At 40.1% G+C, this 22,314-nt stretch overlaps 2 protein-coding genes across 2 annotated transcripts; both read left to right on the top strand.

The window, feature by feature from the left end:
- Positions 1-3,310: 3,310 nt before the first annotated feature.
- ankrd33ab (ankyrin repeat domain 33Ab) lies at positions 3,311-7,702 on the top strand. Its single transcript, XM_061042577.1, has 5 exons — positions 3,311-3,517; positions 4,316-4,624; positions 4,771-4,900; positions 5,057-5,197; positions 6,648-7,702. Exons 2-5 carry the CDS (start codon positions 4,364-4,366, stop codon positions 7,496-7,498), a joined length of 1,383 nt encoding a protein of 460 aa, XP_060898560.1. The 5' UTR covers positions 3,311-3,517; positions 4,316-4,363; the 3' UTR covers positions 7,499-7,702.
- A 2,322-nt stretch (positions 7,703-10,024) lies between these two features.
- LOC132977757 (activin receptor type-1B-like) lies at positions 10,025-22,152 on the top strand. Its single transcript, XM_061042576.1, has 9 exons — positions 10,025-10,189; positions 13,428-13,673; positions 15,088-15,354; positions 15,461-15,691; positions 15,802-15,969; positions 16,705-16,861; positions 16,975-17,099; positions 17,215-17,345; positions 19,538-22,152. The coding sequence occupies exons 1-9, from the start codon at positions 10,123-10,125 to the stop codon at positions 19,661-19,663; spliced, it is 1,518 nt and encodes a 505-aa protein (XP_060898559.1). The 5' UTR covers positions 10,025-10,122; the 3' UTR covers positions 19,664-22,152.
- The last annotated feature ends 162 nt before the right edge of the window (positions 22,153-22,314 follow it).

Below are 22,314 nucleotides of genomic sequence, written 5' to 3'. Positions count from 1 at the left end.
CAAAGAGATGTCAGGCGCTAAAATTAGCTGAGGTGAGAGCTAGCAGACGACTAGCAGCACTTACATGTCACTTAAAGCCAGCACACCCTTAATCATGCATTCTTCTGATCCTCAAAACAGTTAAAGTGGGTGAATAATATATCAAATAAATCCTGCTACATTTTTCATAAATGTGAAAAGGAACTAGAGGGACCAACATGATGTCAGTTTATGACAGCATTTGAAGATGGGGTCTGTGGGGATGTAATTGTTTGACTGGTTTTTAAGGGCCATTCCAAACAAAGATCATCCGTCACACATGTTTGATTTTTTTAAACACGTTAAGAACCTTTTCTCTGATCAATTATGCAGCTGTCTGGTTTCCTTTCTCATAACAACTACTAAAGAATTTCCTCTGCTGTGGAAAAAACAACATGTGGAAATATCAAACACACACACTCAGCAAGCTGAGCTGGCAGGATGAAGGCAGGCCGATTTAATCTCAAAGCCAAGATTAAGCATTCATGACTAGATGATCTTCTAAGCACAGCTGTCCAGGCTCGTGGCAGCCAGCTCTGTGATTCAAGGAGATTTATGCGGAAACTTGTACGAACCCTAACATGATGAATTTAGTGAAGAAGAAGATGTATAAAAAAGAAAGGAGGAGAGCTGCTGTTTAAATGTGACTCACCTATGTTACACAGCACACACACGGATAGATAAGCACACAATCACGTCACAGTTGGACCAACACAACGCTGGAATCTCAATCCAGAGAGGACAGATTACAGCTATAAAAATATCACAATGCTCTCCCTCTCTTTCCCTGGAGTTAAGCTTTTAAAAACTCTGACATGATGATCCCTGTGAGCTGAAAAGCACTGATCGCTCTGCAATGATGGATTATTATATGTACATGCATGTGTATGCAAGCGAGCATGCAACTAATTAGCCAATATTTAAACATCAGGATAAGGAAGAAGAGTATGTTTTAATCAGTGTCGCTACATATCACATTCATTCAATCTGTTTCTTGTAACAAGACAAACACATTACTCTCTGATGTGATGGATGCTCTTCAGATACAAACTGTTTTTCTCTGAATTCACTGAAGTCAAGCGAGCAGCAGATAAACATGCTGTGTTACCTTTGCATCCTACAGCCACACTGGACTTCCTGGCCCTCTTGAGCTGTGCCTGCACGTCTTTATTGTGTTCGTTGGACAGCAGTTTCTCCCGACTGGGGTCTGAAATCTTACAAACAAAACAGACATTGGAGTGACTGTGAAATTACAAATAAGAAAGTTCAAACTTATTTTTTCAAAACAACAACGCTTGTCCGCCTTTCAAAAAAGCATCAACTAGATCAAAAGAGTCCGGTAATTGAAAGGCCTGTGTCTATGTGTGAGCGAAAAGGTAACTGGCTTAATTACACCACTTTCCCACTCTATTTCACCTCTCTCTCCGAACTCCTCTTTCTTTCCTTTTTCAGCTTCAGCTTGAGTGGTTTCTTATCTTATCTGAGGAATTTTCTCTGAGAGGACTTAACTGATCGCTAGAGTATAGAGGACAACTTTGACTCCTAGTTTAAGGGCTTGATTCTTCTGTTTACTGCAGTTCTGTTTACTAAACAAGTGAAAGCAAACTGAAAACCCTGATGATAGATGGCTGTTTATCAAGTTTGATGGAGTCTGAAGCCTAAAGCCAGACTGTGAACGGAGCTGTGTGAGAATACAAAAAGCAACGGCACATAAACAGCCACGTTTTGTCAAAACACAAGCTCAATGAATAGAAGTATATAACTTCTTTCCATTCAGCTGGTTATACTCACACTAATAATGAATTCAATATCTTATAGTATTTAATGTGATAATCAGATAAAAGAATGAGCACTAGCACTTTAAAACACGTTATGGAAGACAAATAGAATAATGTTATTAATATCGGATTGTAAATCTAAAATGATATTAAAGAGAAGAACTTCACTAAAGCAAGGTTAGGATTATAAGACACAAATAAATGTAAACAGGAGCAGAAGCAATCATCCAATATTCTCACTTTCATATACTCCTCAAGTTATTAAACATTATACACTTTTACTATATTGAAATTCACACTATTCCAAGACTTGTGTACATGTTAGCAGAGATTCAGAATTGATCCATGCAAGTTTTCAGCATTGACTTAAGTTATTTCTGAAATTGTTGGCCTCATGGACAGAGACACTCACTTTCTCAACCCTGTATCCCAGAAGTTGTTCAGTCCTCCATTGCGCTTTTGCCAAAGTCTTCATTTTCAATCTCTTGTCTTCTTTCCACTTGAGTTTGTCCAAATTTGGTGATACTTTTTCATCACCTGATATCCTAAGAAATATAGCAAATCCACAGCTGGTCCTGCACGAGTCTTTGACTGACTTCTAGGAGAAGGGAAAACCAGGACAATCTATGCTTTGCACCAGGTTTTTTTCTCCTCTGGGCAGAGGGGAAGCTGTTTAATTGCAGTGGGACTTGTCCTCAGGCCCATTCTGGACAAGCAGAGGGTCAATCTGTCTGGACAGGTCCGGCCACATCCCACAGGTCCCATCGGCTAAATTCAGCCAGTGAAACAGAATTTCTAACCTGCCCCAGAAAGGCCATAAGAACTTTGCTATGACTACTGAGTAAACCAGTTTATACTGCCAAATCTCTTTTTTCTATTTGTATTGGTCCTTAAATCATGCAAAAAAAGTTTTGACATTCTTTTAATAATTGAAAAAGATATTAATGTGCCTCACTTTCACTCTTTGATGAGCATATTTCAAAGGCTGAATGTGAGAAGTGTGAGAGACCTGCACACCCTCCGGTGAAGCTGAGAAATCTATGAATCAGCATGTGCTGCTGCTTTTCTATAAAATGGGTTTTGTTGCTGGTTAAACTCCTGAGTCTGGAATCTGTCCCATCTGTTCACTGCACTTTGGTCACATCTGATGGGATTCGATAATTTGTCAGTCTTAACAATTAATTAGATTCCTCTGGTGTAAGTAGCTTACAGTTAACATTTAGACATTTACAATTGGATTAATGACTTATTCAGGGTTTATAATTGAAATATTTGGCATAAATAGATTCAGATCTGATAGAAGACCAGGTGCGGTTTGTCCGACAAAAAGAAAAGTAGCATACACATTTTTTTTTTATCTCAGTTTAGCCACTTTAAAACCTCATATAATGAGAAGGTAGCACGGACTAAAGTGCTGATGTCTTGTAGGGTGAAAGGGCCTGCAGCAGAATGTAATCCTCTTTATGAAGCTGTTGTAAGTGGGATGAGCTGAGAACAGAAACTGAACACAGTGAGTCTCTGAGAAGACTCTCTGAAGACTCCTCCTCTCAGTTTTATGTCATCACTACATTATGTGGCATGGAAATGGTTGACTTGTCAGCTGCTCTGAAAAACACAGAAGAAGTGCTGGAGGAAGTCAGAAGTCACCCAGAAGAAGTCACTGAGGTCGGACATGAACAGTGGATACATCTACATTTTCAGCTAATTTGACGCCCTTATTGGTAAGTGTATTTCAGCTATGTTAATATTTGTGTATAATATAGTTTGTTCTAAGTGATCGCAAAGTCTATAATGATGAAAGACGGTGAACGCTGCACTTTTTTCTGAGAATATCAACTTCTATATTTTGGTTTCATCAGAATTAACCTGTGACATTTATGATTGGACGCGTGTTCATTTCTCAAAGTAAGAGGTGCTTTCTTGTATAACAATTTCTTAAATCGGAAAGTACCTGAGTACCCGGAAAATTTGCATGTGATTACATACATGCTATTTTAAGATTCAGTGAAATATCAGTAGTTATTATTATTTTAGTAGTCATATTTGCTTCAGACAGCAGTACGAGGGCCAAAACATGAGCTTAGCAGGCCCACGTGCAGCTGAGTTTATTCTGAGGTGGATTGTTCCACATTTAGCCCATGTTGTATGTTCCGCGGGGCTTTCAAGCGCTGATCCAGTTACTCAACAGTAAAGGCACAGTGAGCTCACACGGCCACACCCCCTCTATGACACTCACACACTCATAATCCCTGACAGACATAGTCATGTTACCCCAGGTCAACCTGACAAACTTTTGATCTTTCAAATAGACTCATCTGAAGTTTGATACCTACAGCATGACGAGGTGCACACAGTGAGGAGATGATGTGGAGTTTGCAATGTGTGTAATCAAAGAGAGCTTTCCGGGCAGGAGAGATTCATCCTCAGTGTTCAATCTCTAGAGCTGATGGCGACTTTGTTGCAAGAGATGATGACCAGTGTTTTCAATTTCAGTTGTTTCTGTTTTGATTGTCTTGTAGATGTAGTCTAAGAACACAGTGTCATCTCATCTGTTCTGCCGTTGGAAGATGGCTACCGCAGCCGGGGACCCCCACCTTGGCTCAGGCCCTGATGAAGACGACCTGTCTCTGTCAGGGAGTGAGTCCGATTCAGACAGCATTCTCTCAGATGACTCGGTGCTCCCTGACTACAAGTCGGAGTTTACGAACGCCGGCGTCGCAACAACTCTGTATCAAGCATGCGCCCGCAATGACCCTGTCTCTCTGCGCAAAGTGCTGGAGAGGGGGGTCACAAAAGAAGAAGCCATGGAGCTGGACATCAATAGCTGGGTGAGGGTCTCTTTGATAATGTTTTTTTTAATTTAGAAGATAACCAGAGCTGTGCTGATATCCAGTACAACAGCACAACCTCGAGTGTGTTATTGTCAGAGTATTCCCAATGTCATTTGTCCTCACTGTTGACCCTTCTCCAACAGAACGGCTTGATGTTGGCTTGTTGCAAAGGTTATGTGGACATTGTGTATGGGCTCCATAGTTGTCCCTTCCTCGACATAAATCATCAGGACAATGAAGGCAACACTGCTCTGATGATTGCATCCCAAGCAGGTAAGTCAGACCAACTTTACAAATTTCTAAAAAAAAAGATGGTCAGGTTTTTCTTGTAATGTAATACATAAAGCTTTTTTTTTAATTCAAATTTCCCTCATTTTCTGATACACTTGCTAATCTGATCTCTAAATCCTGTTGTTTTCTTCTCCTCAGGTTATGTAAACACAGTCATGTATCTCCTAAACTACTACTCTGGAATAGACACGGAAATAAGAGACTGTCGAGGCTTCACAGCCCTCATCAAAGCTGCTATGACGGGCCGTAATGACGTCGTGGCTGCCCTTGTTATGGCTGGTACGTATGAAAGCAGGGTCACAGATAAAACCTCTCAAGCACAAGATTGACAGCTTTTCTTCATTTGAAATGTATAACCACTAAAGTTTGGGAAGTCTATATTAGTTTATCATTTTACACTTACTTACTTTATACTTAGGAGAAACACAAATGAACCCGTTAAAAAATGTACATGAACATACAAAATAAAGCTCAGATTGGTGAGAATATATTTTGCTTGTTCATCAAAGTCTCACCTTTTTCAAACACTATCTCTGTCTCCTCTTTCTCCTAACCCATCTCACATTGTTGCACTCACACAGTGCTCACACTGTACTATGATATTATTAGGTCTTTTTTTTTCCACACCCTGACATTAAGCTCATTAACCAGGGCCCCTGCTAGTAAAGAATAGTTACAGCTCTAGCGGTGAGAATAGCTGAGCCCACGGTTTATCCATATTTGAAGACAGCTAACTTTGTTGGTGGGTGACGATACGATGACGCCAGGCCAGTTTAAGGGATCATTCTGAGGACCTTATCACATCTTAACACGCTGTCCAGTTGCCTAATCTCTGATTTGCTAGTCTTGGAGGCTGGCTGTAGATTAGCCAACAGCTATTTGTAGACGTCAAATGTTTTCTTACTCTCAGTCATAATTTGTTGTTTGAAACTGCAGTCACGCTACAACTCATTTATTTATAGCCTACTTTTTTTTTAATCGCTAAATTGATGAATCTTTGAGTCTGTTGGCTTGGCATGTGATATGTTTGTAACATTACAAACTAGTTTTATTATAAAGCCCTTATTGTAGCTTTCTTACCAAGCCAAATCAACCCATAAAGGCACTCTCCACAAGACACATTGAGGACATTTTGCCATGTCCTAGTTGTAAAAGCACGGGTGTAAATCATACAATTAATGGCCGAATCCCATTTAGCTGCACCAGTTTCAGGATCCTGGTTATATGCATGCTGGTTAATATTGTCATAACTTAATAAGATACTTGAACACAAAAGAGCTGTTTTTAATTTTTTTTTCGGCCACTCGTGCTTTTGCCACTACGAAAAGTGAAAATTGTCTAACCTAAATAACGCTGGATTGGTGTCTACTTTTCTGTCTTTTGACAATGTTTTGTCAAGAAATATGATTGAAACCTTTTTTGGGGCAGATTTGACATGACATGGCAGAAAACACCTCAGTGTAAAGATGCACACGAGATGCTTCAGTTTCAGGGATGCATGTTGGAACACTATGTTGCCATAGTGGGTTCTTCACCTGTAAACTGGAATGAAGTAATCTTTAGTGTGATTTAAGACACTTGTGCTTTTCCAACCACTACCATCCACATTTTACCTGGCCTCATAGAAAATTAGTGCTCCCCAGATCTGAATATGATTTAAAACAGAGAGTGAATAAATAAGGCTATTAGTTTCAAAATGCTTCATTCTTTTCCACATCTTTCTCACCAGGGGCTGATACACATGCAGTAGACACCACAAAAGAAAAATGTGCTCGGGACTGGGCACTAAAAACTGGTCGATATGAGACCCTGTTTCGTCTCCGTCGCCTTAATTTGCGGCCGAAAGCTGAGCAGTTCTGTGAGAATTTCATCCCTGAGTGGCCTGAGCTCAAGGAGCGGGTAGCCAAGGCCACAGCTGAGAAAAGTGCCAGGGAAAAAATTACTCAGCGGTTAAAGAACACATTTGGATTCAGATTACCTCGTGACCCTGAGGATAACGGGTGCCTGGACCATATGGTGCGCATCACCACCAGTGTCCACAGTCCCCTGATTTCAACTGGATGCCGTCCCCTCTGTCCTACAAGCCCTCCTGAGGTGGGGAAGAGGCGCTTGGCTGTCCCAGAGCTGGTGAAGAAACACCCAGAAAAGGAGTTAGTAGAGAGCTCAGTGTGCCACAGTAATGGTTCAGTATCACACATCATACCCACAATGCAATCTGCAGAGTCCATCACTACAACGTGCTGTACTGACCCTGACAGGCGAGGCAGCATCCTGTCTATGGCTTCCACCAAAGTCGCTTCTACATTTATTCCCCGCAGTATGGCGAGACGAAACAGCGTGTTCCCTTCTGGCTGCATCCCCCAGATCAACATCCACAGGCCTACAGAGGCAACGCCAAAGAAACAAAAGAAGAAGAAGAAAATGGAAAAGGGCTTCCTGGAACCACCCAAGTGGAAGTACAAGGAGATCAAGGACGAGAAAAAGAAGGAGAAGAAGAAGGCAGAGAAAGAAAAGATAGAGAAGGAGAAAAAGGAGAAAAAGGAGAAAAAGGAAAAAGACAAGAAGAAGGTAAAGAATTAAAAAGGCTGTTTGGCTGTATGAACCATTTATTACCAAATATTCAGCCTTCGTTGCACTTATATCCTTTAGGAAAAATAAGTTAGAAAGGAGATTTTTTTGTTTTTGTTAAATCTGAACTGTAGAGGAACATAAATGAGCCCTGCAATGACAAAGTGGGAGGAGTTTGAAGCATAATCTCCACAATGTTTCGGGGCTCTGATTATATCTTATATTTTGAGTAACGGTAGAAAAGAGCTATTTTTTTCATCGATATCTTCTAAGTGTTATAGCATTAAAAAAGGCTAAAAATTTGTTATATTATGATGATTAGAAGTTTCTCAGTTTGACATGTGCTCAAACATTTACAGAATCTACCAGAATCTACCTCATCAATGAAATAAAACCCATGAAGGCACATACTGTATAAATGACAAATGCAAGATGTAAGAGACACACAAAGCTACAGGGAGCTTTACATTCTTTACAATGTTACATACTGTGTTATGGTAAATGGCAAATGGACTTGAGTTTATAAAGCACTTCTGACTACTCAAAACGTTTTTACTCTGCATGTCACACCTACCCATTCACACCCGTTCACACACTGATGGTAGTGGTTGCTATGTAGTGAGACCATCAGAAGTAACTCATCCCATTCATACGCATTCATACGCCGTCAACGAAGCAGCGGGATTAAGTGTCTTGCCCAAGGACACATCGGACATGTTGCAGCAGGAGCTAGGGATTGAACCCTCGACCTTCAGTTTGAGAGACAATGACTCTACCAACTGAGCCACAGCCGTTGAATCTGTTGTAATGATTGTTTTTGTAAGAAAAAAAAGACAGCCATAAATCATTTGTAAATATTGTATAGAATAATAGAATGTAGCAAAACTGCAACAGATGTTTATTTTTTTGCCATTTTCTGATATTGCCAATAACATCTTCATATGGTATCTCCTGCTTTTATTAACTCTATGAGTGCATGGAATTCATGAAATTGCAAATAAATTGAGGGCATTTGAAGTTGAATTCAGTCAATTCTTCTACAAGTGTTCGAAGTTAGGATTTTATTTATGTTTGTTTTTTTAGGTCTTTCTTTTTGGTTTTTTCTGTTCACATCTTTGCTTTCATAAATTTTCATTGCAGCCATGGCATGCAACTGTATTCATCCAAAAGCTGTGAAAAAAACACTGTACTCATTTAAATACATGGTAATGTCATAACACTTGAAGTCCTAGCCTTTACTTTGGAGCCTCTAAGAAAGAATATTCTTCTTTCTGTGGGTCTAGATCACAGACTGTAAATATTAATGGAAGAAGCCTGAGTGACGTCAGCCATCTGTTAGGGCAGGGGGCTTTAAGCCTTATGACAAACCTTTACATCGCGCCCACCTGTCAATCATGTCAGCCACGTGCATTACTATGGATAACACATATTGTTTATACAATCTAAAATGAGCCATTTTTTAAAAAATCATCCTTGCACACTGTGTGCCAGTGATGACAATAACTGATCAGATATTTCATTTCTTGCATCTGGCTTTCAACATGTTAATTGCTGCTGTAAAAAAAAGTTTTCTTTGGCTGTGGTGTGTGTGTGACTTCCGGGGCTCCTGGAGCCAGCCTCAAGTGGTCTCTCAACGAACTGCAGGATTTTGCACTTTGCGTTGGCTTCATTTTTAAGACGGAAGGTTGCAGCTTGGTCCAGACTAAGACATGCTACGCCCATATGCATTTACATCTGTCTTTGCTGAGGACCAAAGAGAGTGGTAAGCCTATGTGAATGATCTGATCTCTGGATGTATCTGGATGCATTAATAGATGGATTGATAGATATAATAAGACTTTTATAATTATGATTTTGATCAAATGAGTCCTGACAAATCCCATATGGATCTACATGTACAACAGTTGTTGCTGAGGATCAAATAGTGTAGTCTTTTAGAGTGATGTGTTCTCTACAATGATGGAAGCGGGACTTTTAGCATTTTAGCTTTTGTCCAACATTAAGAGGTAGAGAAACAAGACTTGAATCTAGCAACAAAAAGTAACATATCACTACTTAGGCTACATATACTGCCAGGCATCTTAAGATATTATAATGCTTCATAATGTTTGTTTTGAATATTATTGATTTGATAACTTCATAGTGATTTGTTAAATAAATCTACAAAAAAAGAAACATTAATGTTGTGCATTTACATTTTGTAACACAACTGAAGTGTCTGTAGCTACAGGTGATGAGCAAGAAATAAACAGATTAAAAAATTCAGTCAATCATATTTTCATGATGCTGCAGGAGATCATAATGAAAATAAATAGGAGTTTATGGTTTTGAAAAAGGGGCCATATATACAGTATGTTAATAATATGTTTGTCCATAGTGATCCTCTCCATCCTGGATTAACAAACAGTATATCATCATGATGTTAAACTTCAAAGACAGATAGATAGGTAATCTGTCTCCTCTGTGTGTGTGTGTGTGTGTGTGTGTGTGTGTGTGTGTGTGTGTGTGTGCTGCCTGCTGGTGGAGCATGTTACTTAATACACTGACAGCCTGGTTAGCTGTCACTACTCGCCACACTTAGCCTAACGTTGAGCTAAGCAAACGTGTCAATGCGATGAAACTGGAATATATTGATCATGGCTAACCTGCGGATCACGTTAGCCGTCGTGGTTGTTCAAAGCGTCCTGTTCAAACCCTGCGAGGGTGAGTAACTTACTGTTTGTTTTGTCCTTCAGCACAACGCTGCTGCCATCATCGAGGGAAAATGAATGTGCAGTTAGCTGCTAGCTACGTTAGCTTCAGCCTAGCCGAAGGAGACGGTCAATAAAGCGGCGGAGAGGAAACCAGGTCAGCCTTCATTTGTGTAAACGCCGGGACTGCTTTAATCAAATGTTAAGTAAACCTCACAATAAAAGATATCTCACACTCTTCCTGTCGTTTTCGAGTCTGAAACAGAACATAAAAGGGTTTGTTTGGGTAGATGTGGCTGTCAGCTCAGTGATTGATTTGTTGTAAACAGAGCTACATAAATAACCCAGATGGTTCGCTTTGAAGTCTCCTTATCACATCACCCGAAAACAATGTTTTAGAAACATTTGACAGAACCTGGATATGAAGCTGGTGAAACAATGATGCCATTACTGTAAGTGTCGGGATATTAAAGGGCTGCTCAAATGTCGATGTAATAAGGATGGATGCCCTCAGATTACTCTTAGGGAGGCAGTAGTAATGTGATATGTGAGAATTCAGGCTCAGATATGAAGACTGAACTCTTCTAACAATGATGCTGCAAAGGTATTAACCTTACAGTCTATGATTATAACCCTGTGTTAAACCATGTTTACCGGTGTGCTAAATACATTATGTCCGTTTCTACGGATTTGTAGTCTGATGTGTTCACTCAGTACAGGAGCTATAGACTATTATGTGTTTGATATTTGAGCATTATTAGATTTTTTTCACTCAAAGAATAGTTTATTAGACAGTGGATTTATATTAATGTACTACAGGCAAATCAGGACTGTGAGTAAGTAATATAGTATCTTTATTCAACATCCAGATTTCTGAAAACTCAATGTAAACCTATTTATTGTTTAAATAATCATTTATGATTGTCCACATTTTTTAATTGGAGGGTAAAAATATTTTTTGTAGCCTTTTTTGTTTTAACAACAACAATTATTATTGTTACTAGTATTACTATTATTGTTATCAAAGTGGCCAATTGTTTTCTTACATGATCATTATATCTTAACAATAGTGGAAAGGGCTTTAAAAATATTCTTTAAACCAAGAGATATTACATTTTTGGTGAAGTAGATACTTTGCACAGCTAAAAACAAATGTAAGTGTTTTTGCTGTAATGATTGAATGGATTAGTTGAGTACTGATCCAGTGTTAAGAAATATGAATCTTCTGTTATGCACCCTCTTAAATAGTGCTTGAAACACATTTAAGTTACACTGCACATGCGCGTTGTAATGTCAGAGTACAATGTATCGCAAGAAAGTTACTGATCATGTTGCTGTCTTTAAAACTGTGGAACATGAAGTTGATGGTTGGTGTTAGAAGATTCTTAAAACATGGTTTTTCAGTTCTGTTGTTGTAAAAACATGCTGCTGAAGTGATGTCTTCATCAGACAGAGAACTGTCACACCGCTGTGAACTGTCAAGTCAGAACATGCAGTGAAGGCACGTCAGTAAATGAAATGTTAAGGGACTAAAGCACGTCATACAGGTGTAACTGGTATTGACAATAGGTAGCGCTTTAAGAAATATTTAATTTTCAGATATGTTCAGATTTGGTCTCTACCCAAACAAGTACCGTTTGAGGCCGTTTGGACCCTGTATGTTTGAGCAACGGGAACTTTCTGTTATATGGCAAGACATCACATTTTTGACAAGCCATCACAGCCGCACCCTTTGAGTTTCGTTCAGGAGCTGACTAACTTTTTTCTTCGATGTTGTTTCTAGCACTACAATCATTTTGACGTGAATTGGACTCACCCCCTAGGAGGAGTTAATCCCAGTGGACAAAACGTATTTTCCCTTTTTTTAACCAATATTTTTTTAAATGGCAGACTTGCTGTTGGTTTTACGATATGGATCCGAGCGGCTTTTGTGTAGGTCTTGGTGTGGTCCATATGCTTTTCAGAATCCTAGGGTGTGCATGCTGCAGGGGCTGAATTTATGACATTTTGTAGGGGGCACTACTGAGTCATGTAGCCACGCCGAGCAACACAATCCATATCAATCTTCTCCTTTTGTCAATGATCTTTTTACTACCAAGTTTCATGCCTGTACCAGAGTTTTAAACCCATGAAAAATGACTTCTTTTGATGAAGGCCTAAACTTAACAAGGTAGTATTGCAAAAGCCTCAGGGTGTTCCAAACCAATTTTTCTTGGGGACAGTGATCTCTCATACCTAATTTAACACGTGTAAGGTAAAGTAACCTTTATGTGGAGCCCTTTTTTGAACATTTCAAGGGAGCTTGATTGAGTCATTTCACAAAAGTCATCCACCGAAACCACCAAAGTGTCAAATTTTTCACCAATTTTTGTATGATTTCTATTCCTAATGCATCATACAGGACTCATTGTCCCCATATAAAGTGCAGTTGTGCATCATTAATAGGTATGGACAATCTAAAATGTCTCTTTTGAAGTTAAGTTAACATTTGTCTTCCCTGGATGTTTTGCCTCTCGTATCTGACTACTAGCATCTGCCAAGTAGGTGTTGGTCATTGTGTAATACCACAAAATATGTTGTAATGTATTTACTGAATTTCCCCTGTTTGACTCAGATGAGAGTAAAGTCCATGATCTGCATGCATGTCGGCCTGTGCCACATCCTGCACAGAAGCTCTGGCAAGGGCGTTTTGTACAGAGAATCCACTGATTTGTTTGTCAGAGTTACTAGAATGTCACACCATGTCTGTGTCTTTATAACATGCGTGAGGATATAGTCATCTCTTGAATAACACTTACTGCTTATCATTCAATCTCTACTCCTGCATACTTTCACATCATCTCTCCTACCGTCCCCCTCAAGGCCCAGCCAGGTGAACATACCCTAACTCACCTGACCTCTTTTTTTTCTAACCTTCTTCATATCATTGTCTGCTTCTCTGTCCTAACTCCTCTTTTTATTTTGTGAGAAATCAGAAATCTTGCAAAATTTTATTACCTTGTCACGTAGTTGCTACACAAAGGACACCAGCAATCCAAATGAATTGTTTTGCCGTCAAATTTAACAATATAACTGCTAAAGAAAAACAACAAACTATTAATCACAGACAGTCCATCACAATAACCTGTCTTTTATGTGTGAGTATAAGGATATCATGGTACTACAGAGTTCCTCTCCAATGTTGATTGTTGTGTTTGTTTTTTTAAAGATAAATTAATTATACATAACACTGTGTTTCTCTGTCTCTGCAGCTCTTTGGTGTAACTGCACCACTCCCCAGTGTGAGAAGACTAGTTCCCGTTGTGAGACTGATGGAGCCTGCATGGCCTCCACTTCTTTCATCGATGGCCAAGAGCAGCACATTCGCATCTGCATCACACGGGACAAACTTGTGCCTCCCGGACAGCCGTTCTACTGCCTCGGTGCAGAGGGTCTGCTCAACATCCACTGCTGCTACACCGACTACTGCAACAGCATAGACCTCCAAGTACCCTCAGGTGTGGGACCTAGCATTTACAGAACCAGTTACATTGAAAGTTTATATCTCCAAACTAAGTTGTTTATGTAATAACTCTAAACACGGATGTAAATCTTTCTCATGACTTTGCTTTATCTCGAGTGTTTCCCCTAGGTTTACAGCTTTGGGGGGGTGGGGGGGGGGACACACGCCCACACAAACACTTGAAGGAATCTTGGTGTTCATGCGTTACTTTTAATGACAGCTGTGCTTTTCTATCGGAAAGGTATCCTTAAATGACTTCTTTCCCTGATTTCCGACTCTATCCACGATCCTATCTCTACAATAAAGCCCAAAAATAAACCCTTGACCTTCAAGGGGGGCGGGGGGGGGCGACCTAATATAATGGTTGGGGAAACACTGATACTGTATACCTAACAACTCAGGCAATAGCATGTTTCTGTGTTTAATTAGTGGGCATGAGTGGGGGCTTTTGCACTGGTATCTGAAGCATCTCAGCGCCAGTGAAATGTTTTTTTTCCACACTTTGGTGACTCATGGTTCCTGAGAAGTTTCCTGTGGTGTTTTGTACCGTAGACCAAAATCCTCCTTTTTTTAGAGGAAAGAATGTTAGCTAGGAAACAATTCTCACAGCAAGTTGTCATCAGCATCACCACCATGAACAGAAAACACACGTCATTTTGTATGAAGCTTTTAACCGACACCAGTGCTTAAGAAGCCTGGTGTAAACTGTACATTTGAATTAAATATCAAGTTGTCCCTCTTGGAATCTAGCAGTATGAATATCATAGAATAATGCATATAGAAGACTACAGTTTGTTTCCATTCCACAGTAGGATAGTTTTGTTGTCCTCAAATTATTTTGGTACCAGGATCCTAAGTGCTTGAACCAGCTGTGGAGACTTTAAATTACCTAATGAACCCAAAATGATGATTTTTTTACTAAGTTTGAGGAGGAAGTTGTTGCCTGGGAACAGATCTTTGGAAGCTTTAGATGGTCAGATTTGTAATGTGAAACTAAATGTATTTCAGTATGGCTACAAATGACTTTTTTTTTATCTTTTTATCTCAGATTGAGGGGGTTGGCAGGGCTCTTGTGATAAGTTAACGTGAAACCCAAAACTCACTAACAGCATCACACTGAAAAAGCACAGCTGAAAAAGAAAGCATTCAAGAGAGGAAATAAGCTGACCTTTTGCAGTAAAGTAAACTTATCTTTTACATGTGCGTCACAAAAAACTCTTTCAGTGTAGAGAAGTAAACATTCTTTGAGATGTTGCTGTAGTCAAAAGAAATGAATGCCCGAGTTGAATTTGGATTATTTAATTGACCTTTAGCGTTTAACTTAAAGCTGTCATTCTCAAGGTAGTTTCATTCAGGGCATGGAGTCAGTTTTTAGCTGTTGTATTTACATTTTGTTGTTTTCTTTACAGTCACAACTCAGTCGGGACTTGGGGGAGGTTACGGTCCAGGCGGTACGTGGGGGCTGGTGGAACTAGTGGCTGTGATCGCAGGACCATTGTTCCTGCTCTGTCTGCTGCTGCTGATGGTTGTGTTCCTGTATCAGTACCACCAGAGGGCCTACAGCCACAGGCAGAGGCTGGAGGTAGAGGACCCCTCCTGTGACCACCTCTACCTGGCCAAAGACAGTACCCTGCAGGACCTCATATACGATCTGTCCACGTCAGGTTCAGGCTCCGGTCAGTGCACAATGTGGTAACGGACCCGCAGGCGAGCATGCATTTTTCTTCTTGCACTTCTTCTGGCTGCTGCTAATTGTTCTTTGTTCTCATGTATTCTCTGCAGGTCTCCCTCTGTTTGTGCAGCGGACTGTTGCCAGAACGATTGTCCTCCAGGAGATCATTGGTAAAGGGCGTTTTGGGGAGGTGTGGCGAGGACGGTGGAGAGGAGGCGATGTGGCAGTGAAGATTTTCTCGTCCAGAGAGGAACGCTCCTGGTTCCGGGAGGCAGAAATCTATCAGACCATTATGCTTCGCCATGAAAACATCCTCGGCTTTATCGCTGCGGACAACAAAGGTGCAAAGGATCGAAAAACTAAAGGCTCATTGTACAATTTGTCATGCAGTTATTCATGATTCTTAAGACCTGTCATTGTCATCATCTCTGTATTTTTGTCTCTTGACCAGACAACGGCACATGGACCCAGTTGTGGTTGGTGTCCGACTACCATGAGTACGGCTCCCTGTTTGACTACTTGAACCGCTACTCTGTCACTACTGAAGGAATGATCAAACTGGCACTGTCAGCTGCCAGCGGCCTTGCACATCTTCATATGGAGATTCTTGGAACACAAGGTAGTGTCTCTATAAATGGGCATTTGTATTTAAACTAGTTTTTTACCTGGCTTCTTTGATGTTTTCACCTTGAAGAAAAAGCAGGTAATGTTTCTAGTCTGCATGCATGATAACAAGATATGGACAGACTTTCCATTGGAGTATTTCATTGTTTAGTAGTATTTTTATAATGAAACATTTATTTTAAATGTATTTATACATTCATTTAGCTGCTGTTTGGTTTTGAAGAATCAGGCTGAATACGTTTGAATACAATATTTGCAGTACAAATTCATGCTTTAGTTTTGAAGGTCTTTGGCAACAAAGCAAACACAGTGACATCTTCACACTACTCCTGTCCAACCAACAGTCCAAAATCCAAACACTGTATATTACACGTAATAAAAATGACAGACACAAGCAGCAAATCGTTAAAACTTTATCAACATGGATAGCAATTAATTTTCTTTTGAACAACTTGTTGATTTTGTGAATAATTGTTGGGGCTCTGCTTAGATTCCTTAGCTCTGTTTAGTTACAGGTCATTGCAATTTAAAGTGCTGTGGACTGCTTTTTGTTTCACTAGTGGAGGAGTGTTTTCTATTTTCAACCAAGCTTAAACCAAAGGAAATTGCATAACTTAGGGGAATTTCCAACTGTTCATTGAACAGAAAATCCTTATTGACGTGCTAAAAAAGAATGTAAGAAGAGAGATAAAAATTAAGAATTCATCTCACACATCTTTTGTTTTGTTAGGAAAGCCGGGCATCGCTCACAGAGACTTGAAGTCTAAGAACATCCTCGTGAAGAAGAACTGCACCTGTGCCATTGCTGACCTGGGGTTGGCAGTCCGACATGACTCTGCCTCAGACACTATCGACATCGCACCCAATCAAAGGGTGGGCACCAAGAGGTCTGTGTCAGTATACACACCTGCTGTTAGATTGGTCACTCTCTCTTACAGATACCCAGAATACCTTCTATTTCCACATATTTACAAACTGTGATTGTTGTAACGTCTAACAGGTACATGGCTCCAGAGGTTCTGGATGAGACCATCAACATGAGACACTTTGACTCCTTTAAATGCGCTGATATCTATGCTCTGGGGCTGGTCTATTGGGAGATCGCACGCCGCTGTAATACTGGAGGTCAGAGTTATTTGTTCACTCTGAATTTTCATCCTGTGTCTGGTCTTTTTTCTGTATTTATAGCTAGCATCCCCAGCAGCACTGATCTGACCTCTACATTGCCTCACACTCTCAGGTATCCACGAAGAGTACCAGCTGCCCTACTACGACCTGGTGCCCTCTGACCCCTCCATAGAGGAGATGAGAAAGGTGGTGTGTGACCAAAAACTACGACCCAACATCCCAAACTGGTGGCAGAGCTACGAGGTAGGAAAATTATCCACTACAACTTTTTGAGCACTAGCTGGTTTTAGCTTGACCTGGACTTAGAGGTATCAAGCAATCTTATAGGGCAAATTCATAACAAATGTAATCTCGAGACACTTTACAAAGGAGCAGGTAAAAGACCTTTCTCTTTGTTATATTATTTACAAAGACCCAACAATAATCCATCATGAGCACAGCACTAAGCAACATTTAGCACAGACTCAGTGACAAGGGAAAAACTGCCTATTAAGAGACAGAAACCTCAAGCAGAACCAGACTCATGATGAACAGCTATCCGGTGAAACTGTGTTGGGCTTGGAGGAGGGAGATGCAGAAAGAAGGAGATGGATAGAGACAAACAGAGCAACAACAATGAATAAGATTTATAGCTACAAATCATGGTGTTTCAAATCAAGTATGTTTAGCATTAGCAGTAACAGCAGTATGATAATAATAGACTCATCAGAGCATGTGTCGACTGATATGAAACGGATGCATAGATATTGGACAGAAATACACTAGGGGCCAGATTTACTAAGATCCCAATTAAAGAGTAATAATTTGCGTGTTCGTTTCATCAAATTGCACGTTTGGTTCGTGGGCGTTTTGCGGGTGATCTATTAAGAAAATTTGCGTGAATGACACCAGGACACCAATAGTACTGGGGGCAGTACTATTTAAATTAGGTTTTTGCGTGTTCTACTGGTTTAAGTCATGGAGAGTTTGGACGGAAAGCAGGATGACTGCAAGCGCAAAATAGGTTATCAGTGGAAGAGGCAAGTAAACGCACAGTATTTTCGAGTTACAGCAGATAAAACTGAATATTACAAAAAGAAAATTTGGCTTATAAGAAAACCTCGGCATTAAACAGGGCCTCTCTTTCCTTCCCTCCATCTTTTGAAGATGAATTGTCATACATTGCGCAGAAGGTGCGAGCTGTCTCCTCTGTGGCGCTCAGACGCGACACTCGGGACATTGTTGCAGGTGGCCAGCGCTGTGTCTGATCGGACATAAATGCTCTGGCAAGAGGTATCGAAGATCGGGGTACAAGCAGTGGTGAGGTCCCCCCATCCAAGCGTAGCAGCAGCGGGCTGTAGAGGGAGGAGACGCGTGCACTATGGATAAGAGTGCACCGGAGGGCACGAGCTGGGGGAGAGACGCGCAGCCCGAGAAAAAGGAAATCCCCAGTTTAAAATATAATGTTGGCGAAAAGAGGGAAATAGGAAGAAATAAATGTCAATGTGGAAATTCTTTAGAATGTAGAGGCTGTGAATGTTCAGTTTTGTTGGCTATACATAGGCAACAATATAGTTTAATCATGGTGTTTCCTGCTGTCATTCCAAACATATTAACATGTGTGGGGAATAACGCGATCTGTATGCCTTCTTTGATTGTGCCTATGTCTCCTCCTAACTTCAATAACAGCAGGCTGTTGTGCATAACGCTGGTCTCCTGGGTTAGCACGTTCTTTTCAAAGGTGTTAAATACAGACACCGTCACAATCACCGCAATTTTTGCCAGGCTTGGTAAATCACAATGCGTGTACTAACTTAACTTGTTTGCATTTTCTCCGCCCAGTATTTTGCACCTTAGGGCAGAAACGCCCCATATTGCATATTCATTAAGTCAAACGTACTAAATGGACAATGCGTGTTGTTTTACTCATATAAAAGACGCAATCCTCACTGGGCGCCGTTAGTAGATCAGATAGCACTTTTTTTGCCGGTGGTATCAAGTTTGCACACGTTTTAAGGCACGCAAACCTTTAGTAAATCTGGCCCTAGGTCTCCGAGAACAGTGTCTCCATCAGATAGTTTGTCCACCAGATAGCAGGGACGAGTTTATGTTACCAGCTGTCCAATTCATTTTTGGTAGAAAAATAAAACTTGATCTGTATCTAAGAAAGTACTACATCAGTCTTATCTGCCACAAAAACCCAGCACTGCTTGGGGTCATCCTTAACATCATCAGACTGTTCATGTTTTTTGCCAAATCAGTCTCAGCAATTACTTGTGTGGGTCAATATCACCAGACCTGTTGGAAATGTTCACCAAATCTACCAATATCAAACCACTGCTGCAATGATCCGGGTTAATTCTGAGGTGTTTTTTTGTGCACGCAACTTTTGTATTTCTATTTGTATTAAAATGTGAAACAAAGCTTTCCCTAAAACGTTTCCACTGCTTTTCTAGGCTTTGCGGATTATGGGCAAAATCATGAGAGAGTGTTGGTATTCTAATGGAGCTGCCCGCTTGACAGCCCTGCGCATCAAAAAGACTCTGTCCCAGCTCAGTGTTCAAGAGGACATTAAAGTCTGAGCTGAGATCTTAGAAAGTGCACGGATCGAGACCCGACTCCTGACTGTGAGAGAGGAGCCGGGCCTTCTACAAGGAACGCACAAAGTCAGAGATTATGGTGGAACGTCGCACTTTGTAAAATATTACTTCATAGACACTCCTGCCAGTTTTGAAGCCACTTGATTTCTGACAAACCCTACCTCGCTTACCCAGCCAAACTACCAAGAACACCTTCCCTGTCTTGTCTCAGCTACTGCTGCCCTACCTGAACCTTTTTGTCCCTCTCTACACTCCAACACTAACAAAACACCTTGGATTCCCCGTGTACTTGTATGCAATAGATAGCAGAATATGTAATTAACTTCTTAAGATTTTGAAAATCAGTCGTTATATTACGTCCAAGTCCGATTGATCACTGTTGCTTTGTAGTGAAAAAACAAGATTTTGCTCTTTTTGAATTTAAAAGGAGACAAGCTGGGGGATTTTGGAGTACTTTTAACTTGTTTTTTGTTATCCTGTTTAAATGATTAGATATTGTTATTAACATATGGGTGTTTCCGGGGTTCTTGTGCAGGTTTCTCTGTGTAACCTGCAGCACACAGGCATGTATAGTGCGTCTGCTACGACTGTGCTTTAGTTGTCTGCTGATAACTACGTGAGCATGTACAAAGCAGTTTAGGGAGTTTGTGTAAAAGCAGCATATTGACTTCCAACACACTGGTTGAGACTTAAAAGACCCTGGATTCTTAAACATGATTTAGCCTTTGGACAAACTGCCTGGAGCCCATCCAATGAGCTGTTGTAAACCTCAGGTTTTCCTATGCTTACTGACACCCCCCCCCCCCCCCCCCCCTTTATTTTATTTTCAGTATAGAACTGTCTAAAGCAAAAAAAAAAAATTGACATCAAGGAATTATTAAGCAAGGATAGAGAGTTATAAGCAAAGTGTTATACTAACTGTTTCTTCCTTGACAGCTGGTTCAAATTGGGATACAGGTAGCCCCATGGTATTTGTAGTTTATATAAATTATAAAGATCTTATTTGGATGCAGCCACTGTCTCTTAATCAGCCCATAGACTAAATCCTGCCATTAGAGCGAATGTTGCTCCAGTCCCTCAGATAAACTGGTACACAAAACATTTGTTCTTTGTAACAGCCAGCACTATTTATACTGTAGCTGAAATATGAGCAAAAAAGTTTCATTTTTGAACTTTTCTAAAAAAACAAAAACACTAACTCCAGGAATCTAAATGATGGTTTGTTCCTATGTTGATTTTTTTTTGTATCTGTTAGAGTGATCTTAAATGTTCTTTTCCCCTCAGGGTGCATTCTCCCTGGCCAAGTACAACTACTGCACATAATCTAGCTTTTTAAGGAAATAGTTGTGTAGATAAGACGGTCAAATGTTACTTCATGTTGATGCTTCGGTCATGTTTTAGATAGTCAAGTCTTTTATACTGGAATTTTGGTTGTTGGTTAAAAAAATCCAAGACTTCTGTCTTGCTGTTTGTAGACACAATTATGTACCAATGAACTTTCTGACGATTACTGTCTGTCAGATACACTTCTTATGTTGACCTTCTCCTATAGCTCTTTTATTACTGCAGATTAGTTTTTGACTTTACTGGATGTTTCCACCTCCCAGCTCCTTTTGTCCAACATATATTACCTCCTAAATGTGTAACTCATATGTGGATCGTTTCCTTCAAGCTAACATTGTCAGAAATCACTGTCTACATTTATCAGGTAAAAGGTGCACTTTTGTCTTCAGCTGTATGCAAAATCAACAGGTACTGTTTGTGTTGAGTCTTTCCCACTTTATTTATAATTGTATGCTGTGAGTCCCTGTGGAAGCCTGAAAGGCCACAGTGTGCACTACTACTGACCTCACAGCACTAAAACCAAATTGTTCACAGAGTCATCTCTGGTTACCATGGCCTCTGGTGTTTATTTAAGATCACACCGTTGAAAATGAGAATGTTTTTGCAAATCATGCCAATAGGTTTCAGTATACCTAAAACTGTAAAAAGAATCAGAATTTTTATTTGGGAGAAGGAATGTTGAAACTGAATACTACTGAAATGTCTCGATGTGGTCCCAAAAAATGTGTTTGACAGATACTCGTATTTATAAATGACTTGTTAACTGCACTGTATTAAGTCTTACAGGATGTGTGTTAGAACCAACGGACTGCACTTAAGCTGTAGTTTTTCTCTGGAAAGACTGGTGGGCTCTACTGTTGAATAGGATGTTTAGTGTCAACAATAATCTTACGCTAAAGGGGTGGGTTTTTTTTTTACTGTTCCTGCTTAACAATACACACAACACATTGTTTATTGAAGGTTTTTAATGCCTTGCACCAAGTATGAAAGAAAAGGCGTTAAAGAAAAGGTTATTATATTAAAGGTGGTGACCACAACAGTCTCAGACACACATGCATCCATGTATAAACCCCTTCAGGACTTCAATCATGTAACTTCTGATATAATAAAAGCAATTGTTTTTCCTATGTGGTGTCTGTTTTTTTTAACTGTCTGTCTGAGACAATTCAATACGTGGACCAGCAAAGATTAAATTGTGTTAATTTGCCTTTTTATGCTTATGGAATTGTTTTTCTTCCTACAAAGGATCACATGACTCTTTGAAACTGACCCCTTGTAATGATCTCAAA

The sequence above is a fragment of the Labrus mixtus genome, chromosome 7, assembly GCF_963584025.1.
Source record: "Labrus mixtus chromosome 7, fLabMix1.1, whole genome shotgun sequence".
Classification (NCBI taxonomy): domain Eukaryota; kingdom Metazoa; phylum Chordata; class Actinopteri; order Labriformes; family Labridae; genus Labrus; species Labrus mixtus.
This window is presented reverse-complemented; position numbering and strand designations above follow the sequence as displayed.